This window comes from Anguilla anguilla, chromosome 10 (genome assembly GCF_013347855.1).
Source record: "Anguilla anguilla isolate fAngAng1 chromosome 10, fAngAng1.pri, whole genome shotgun sequence".
Taxonomy (NCBI): Eukaryota; Metazoa; Chordata; class Actinopteri; order Anguilliformes; family Anguillidae; genus Anguilla; species Anguilla anguilla.
In genome coordinates, this window is record NC_049210.1 from 28,115,155 (window position 1) to 28,121,348 (window position 6,194).

At 46.9% G+C, this 6,194-nt stretch overlaps 1 protein-coding gene across 1 annotated transcript; it reads left to right on the top strand.

The window, feature by feature from the left end:
- Positions 1–431: 431 nt before the first annotated feature.
- Positions 432–4,953, top strand: LOC118206558 (protein PELPK1-like). Its single transcript, XM_035379363.1, has 5 exons — positions 432–435; positions 3,281–3,687; positions 3,995–4,162; positions 4,206–4,397; positions 4,441–4,953. The coding sequence occupies exons 1-5, from the start codon at positions 432–434 to the stop codon at positions 4,951–4,953; spliced, it is 1,284 nt and encodes a 427-aa protein (XP_035235254.1).
- The last annotated feature ends 1,241 nt before the right edge of the window (positions 4,954–6,194 follow it).

Here is a 6,194-nt window from a genome sequence, read left to right on the forward strand (position 1 = left end):
ATCTATCCATTAGTTATCTATACCTGCTTATCCTGGGCAAGGTCGCAGGGGGTGTTGGCGGCATTTCAAATCTTCGTACTTTGGTTCGTTTGCCTCATTGCTTTCTCCTGTGTTTGATTCTATTATTGTGTTCATTTATACAATCATTGTTTTTGCCTGTGTCTCATTATCCCTCCCCTCTCTGGGTTAATTGTGCATTGTGTTCTCCTGGGTCTTGTTATCCCTCTCCACCTGTGTTGATTCTGTCAGTGTTCTCACCTGTTGTCTCGTTTAACCTTCTTGTGTTTAAGTCTTGTTTCCCTGCGTCTAACATGCATTCTATACATAGTATGCATGCAACAGAAAATGAAGCTAATTGTGTATAATTGTATAATTGTAACAATAAACTAAGCAAATTTTTTTTAGTAAGCTAAAATATGCTACATTAGTAAATGGGTATGACTACAAAGGTTTTGGTTGCCTGTGCCTTTAATAATGTTAGGAAGGGCGTGGCTGAGCAGACTGTGCCCCGCCCCAGGTTTCCATTTTTTTTAAAAAAGGTCTAACAGGTAGGAGAAAAAAAAAAGCAATGGAAAATGGCTGTTGTGTTTTTTTGAGGGTGTTTGTACCAGGCCTCAAATGTCAGCTTTCTCAAAGAATATTGAAAAGGAGATAATTTGGAGCCAATACGGATTTGGCTTTTTTTTTTATTCATTGGAACTTTGGAATTTTTGGGAATCTTTTTTGTTCATATTTTTTCTTTTTCCCTTGGATTATTCAATTGCTGCAAGTTTGTGATTGTGGGAAACTTCCAAACAGGCCTACGCCAAGAAAGGGGACTGGTAGGAAAATGGACATGGTTTCCTTATTTTTACAATCTATGATTTTTGTTTATATGGACATTAAAAGAAAAACCTGGCTCTTACAAGATTATTTCCAAAAGACTGGAGGCTGTATGCATATATATATAGATATGTGTGTTTGATGTGTGTGAAGACAATATACTTATTGATTTCTTGCTTGCATAACCTATGCATATTGGTATTGTGTGATATTAGTTTTAGATTGTTTTATTACTTGGGGTATGCTTACAAAAAAAACCATACTAAATAAGGAAAAGATACTTAGGTTAAACCAGTCCTAATGTAAATATATATGTGACAGGTGCTGGTGTTTTGGTCCTCAAGTCATTACAGATTATGAAAGTGCAGATTATAAGCTTTCAAATGATGTGTCATACATTGAAATCTGAAAATAGTTGAAGAAGATATGTTTATGTGAATGTTGGTACTCCTAAAATCAAGTAGCAGAGAAAATCCCCTTGAAAGATCTTGAACTTTTCACACTTCTCACAGGGAGATAATGGGTGGGAACAATAGCTAGTTAACTCCACCCCAACCACTAGAGTACCTGTCAATCCTTGCCCATTTAGGGGTTACCCTATCTAAAGCCTTATAACTCCAGATGTGAACACCACAGAGACTAGAAAAATGTCTTAAATGAAGCAATACATTTGTACCATTTATAATACTAGCTTAGATTACTTTATATTCATAATTTTGTAAGAAATAAAGTGCCACAAATGCAATGGTCAAGGCAAAAAATCTAAAATGAATTTGCTCCTTTTTTAGTTCACAATGAAATACTGGGAGATTGCGGGTTAAAGTATACATGTCCTGGATCAAAAACTTCTTGACCACAAGTTCATAAAATCTAAGGGTGGATATGTAGAACTACTAAAGATTTATGAAGCAAAAACTAAGCAGTGTACCCAGCATCTCCAAATCTACCCAAAATGTATAAATTATTAACACTGGTCTAAAATAGCTAAGGGTCCAGAAACAAATCCAAAATCTCTTCAAAAAGGAATATAATGATTTTTGTCCATTGTAAAGCATATGAGCTCCTTATGAAGGTTTAAGATGAAACATAGATATAATTTAAACATAATGCAAAAATATAGTCACACAATGCTGCACAGTACCTAAATGTGTAATAATTAACTCTTGTATGTATTTCTATACTCTGTACACTCCTATGTTTTCTTGTATGGGAATGAAACGATATGAAAACAATTTTCAGCCGTTCACCACGTTTTGGCAATGTTTCAACACTCTCCTCATCACTGTTGTATGCGTCACAAAAACTATTACACTACTAACTAACGCTTACATTACAGTGTGAAATATCCACATTACATAATACCACTAACCTATTTAAAGACACTCAATTTCTAAAATAACGTATATAACAGAAATATTTTGAGCAGTAATACTTACATAGCAATGATGAAATCTTTGTTCAGTAGATGGAGACAGAGACAGTAAATCAATGACAGTTCTATCCGCTTCTGTTTTGCTCCAGAAAACGATGTCAGATAAGTCTACCAGCAAACATATGGCTTAGCTATGCCCAGAAGTCCTCAATAATAATGGTATTTTCCAAGGAATTTCCAAGGGGCGACATAGCTCAGGAGGTAAGACCGATTGTCTGGCAGTCGGAGGGTTGCTGGTTCAAACCCCGCCCTGGGCATGTCGAAGTGTCCTTGAGCAAGACACCTAACCCCTAACCCCTAACTGCTCTGGCGAATGAGAGGCATCAATTGTAAAGCGCTTTGGATAAAAGCGCTATATAAATGCAGTCCATTTACCATTTAAAACAAGCCGACTTTGCTGACAAATTATAAGTATTTAGTGACCCTAAAAATGTTGTTTATTCTATTGAGTGACTTCTTCAACACTTTAACTTTCGTAATATGAAAAAAAGGAAAACAGTAAAAAAAAATTTTAAAAACCTTTCTTGCCTCCTAGCGCGATTTCAAGATTTGTGACTTGCGGACCTTTTCTCCAGCACCCGTCACATATTTCTCTGCCGGTTTGTCCAATTAGGGCAATGTTTGTTACACACTGGTTCCAACTGTTGTGTTCCCTCGCTGTGTGTTCCCTGCATTTTGAGTATTATAGTTCCCTCCATTTCGAGTATTTTCGAGTTCCGGCATTTTGTGTATTTTGAGTCATCTGCGTGTCTTTCTGTTTCGAGTCTTTTGAATGTTTTGAGTTTCTTTGCTTGTTTAATTGTTACAAGTATTTTTTGAGTTTTTGGGAATTGCCCCTTGTGGCCTTTTGTTTGTTCTCTGTTTGTATTTTTAAAGTAAAGTCTTTGTTTGAAACCAACTTTTTGAGCTTCGCGTGTTTTACTCTGCACTTGGGTCCTACTCAACCAAACCCTGACAGAAGGAACCAGTCACTTCGGACCCAGCAGTTTTTTTTTCTTTTTTTTTTCCTCGGGTGTGTTTTTTTAGGCCACCAGTGTGGTTCAACGACGCGGAGGACTCGCCACCCAGTGATCCGGAGCCCGAGCCAGCACTCACCTCTGGTCTTCCCAGAGCCCGGGGCAGGCGGTCCCAGAAGTGTGGTGGTCGAGCGGCCTCCCAGTCAGCCAGACCTCCAGCCAGTCAGCCAGTTGATCCCTGACCTACTTCTTTCAAGGGTTCTCGGCTGGCCATTTTTCCGGGGCCCGGCCTGCCGGGGGCCCGGCCTGGAGGGGGTCCCGCTGGTCCCATCTGGCTGCCGGCTGGGATCTGTGTTCCTGTTGCCCAGGGTCCAGGAGCCTTCACTGCCCAGTGTCCAGAAGATTGCACTACCCAGTGTCCAGCAGCAGCTGCCTGCCCTGCCTCGTGTCCAGCAGGAGCTGCCTGCCCGGCCCCGTGTCCAGCAGGAGCTGCCTGCCCTGCCCCGTGTCCAGCAGGAGCTGCCTGCCCTGCCCCGTGTCCAGCAGGAGCTGCCTGCCCTGCCCCGTGTCCAGCAGGAGCTGCCTGCCCTGCCCCGTGTCCAGCAGGAGCTGCCTGCCCTGCCCCGTGTCCAGCAGGAGCTGCCTGCCCTGCCCCGTGTCCAGCAGGAGCTGCCTGCCCTGCCCCGTGTCCAGCAGGAGCGGTCTGAACCTGTCCCGTGCCCAGCAGGAGCTGCCTGCCCTGCCCCGTGTCCAGCAGGAGCTGCCTGCCCTGCCCCGTGTCCAGCAGGAGCTGCCTGCCCTGTCCCGTGTCCAGCAGGAGCTGTCTGCCCTGCCCCGTGTCCAGCAAGAGCTGTCTGCCCTGCCCCGTGTCCAGCAAGAGCTGTCTGCCCTGCCCCGTGTCCAGCAGGAGCTGCCTGCCCTGCCCCGTGTCCAGCAGGAGCGGTCTGAACCTGTCCCGTGCCCAGCAGGAGCTGCCTGCCCTGCCCCGTGTCTAGCAGGAGCTGCCTGCCCTGTCCCATGTCCAGCAGGAGCTGCCTGCCCTGTCCCGTGTCCAGCAGGAGCTGCCTGCCCTGTCACGTGTCGCAGAGCGGTCGCTGCCCAGTGTCCAGCAGGGGCGGCCTGTCCTGTCCAGTGTCCAGCAGGAGCTGCCTGCCCTGCCCCGTGTCCAGCAGAAGCGGTCTGAACCTGTCCCGTGCCCAGCAGGAGCTGCCTGCCCTGCCCCGTGTCTAGCAGGAGCTGCCTGCCCTGTCCCATGTCCAGCAGGAGCTGCCTGCCCTGTCCCGTGTCCAGCAGGAGCTGCCTGCCCTGTCCCGTGTCGCAGAGCGGTTGCTGCCCAGTGTCCAGCAGGGGCGGCCTGTCCTGTCCAGTGTCCAGCAGGAGTTGCCTGCCCTGTTCAGTGTCCCCGAGCTCTCACTGCCCAGTGTCCCCGGGCCCTCTAGTGTCCCCGAGCCTTCAGTGCCCCGCATTCAGGAGCTTTCAGTGCTCTGCGTCCAGGAGTGTCCGCTGCCCCGGGAGCTTCCCTTGCCCAGTGTCCAGGAGCTTCCCCGGCCCAGGGTCCAGAAACCCCAGCCGTCCAGCGACACCGGAGTCTGCCACCCTAGCGTTTGGCGGTTCCGTTCGTGGCCTCGGCGAGTCAGCATGGCAGCCATCCCGTGTTCCAGCACCCTGGGGCATCTCGGCGGTCAAGTCCTGGAGGGCATTCCCTCATGGGGATGGGGCTGGTTCGTCCCCCGGACTGTTTGACAGCTGGTCCACCTGCCCCATTGTCTGTCTGTCTACCTGCCTGTTTATCCACCAGCTTGTTTCTGTGTTTGTCTGCCCCCCAGGCCGTCGGTCTGTTGGCCGGTCTGCCTATCCGTTTGTCTGTCTGTCTGCATGTCAGTCAGTCTGCTTGTTGTCCTGTCTGCCTGTCTGTCAGCTTCTGTGTCTGTCTTTGGGTTCGCCCCTCTTGCTGCTTGTCTGTCTGTCTTGTTGTGTGTCTCCCTGCCTGCCTGTCGGTCTGTCTGCCTATTTGTCAGATCTCCCTGTTCCGTGTCTGAGTCCCGTCCCGTCCTCCTGAGTCCTGTCCAGCCCCGAGTCCCCTTTCCCCTGAGTCCAGTCCCGTACTCCCTCTAGTCCTGTTCCCGAGTCCTACCCCTTCTGCGTTCTGTTTGTCTCGAGCTCCCACCCTCTGTTTCACCCCCTCCCCAGGTCGGACTTCTGGGACATCAGGAGCCGTCCCTTGGGGGGGGGGGGGGGGGGGATTCTGCCCTTTTTTGTTCCGGTTATTCCTTTTTTTGGCTGCCAGATGGCGGCATTTCTCATCTTCGTACTTCGGTTCGTTTGCCTCATTGCTTTCTCCTGTGTCTGATTCTATTATTGTGTTCATTTATTATTCAATCATTGTTTTTGCCTGTGTCTCGTTATCCCTCCCATCTCTGGGTAAATTGTGCATTGTATTCTCCTGGGTCTTGTTATCCCTCTCCTGTGTTGATTCTATCAGTTCTCACCTGTTGTCTCGTTTAACCTTCTTGTACTTAAGTCTTGTTTCCCTGCTTCTCATCACTGGTTCCTACTGTTGTGTTTACCTCAATGTGTGTTCCCTGAATTTTGAGTATTATAGTTCCCTGCGTTTCGAGTCTTTTGAATGTTTTGAGTTTCTTTGCTTGTTTAATTGTTACAAGCATTTTGAGTTTTTGGAATTTCCCCTCGTGGCCTTTTGTTTGTTGTCTGTTTATGATGAGAAATATGAATATTATGATTTTTTGACAGTTTCCTTAAGAGAGAGTGGGCATCCTTCATGGAAATAAATTACTCTCCGGACACCTCACTCGCACTACTCTGGGAAACCACAAAAACAGTTATAAGGGGCAAAATTATCTCATACTTATCTCATAAGAAAAAGAAAAAAAGAGAATGTGAAAAATATCTGGAAGAAAAATGCATGTGCTAGAAATCCAACACAAGACAATTTTAATGAACTTAGAAAACATAATTTTCAACTA

Bases quoted from the DNA above. Each gene is read 5' to 3' on its own strand.
- LOC118206558 (XM_035379363.1), top strand. The intron at 3,688-3,994 runs GTCCAGCAGGAG...CCCCGTGTCCAG, and splicing joins AGCTGCCTGCCCGGCCCCGT to CAGGAGCTGCCTGCCCTGTC. The intron at 4,398-4,440 runs GTCCCGTGCCCA...CCCCGTGTCTAG, and splicing joins AGCAGAAGCGGTCTGAACCT to CAGGAGCTGCCTGCCCTGTC.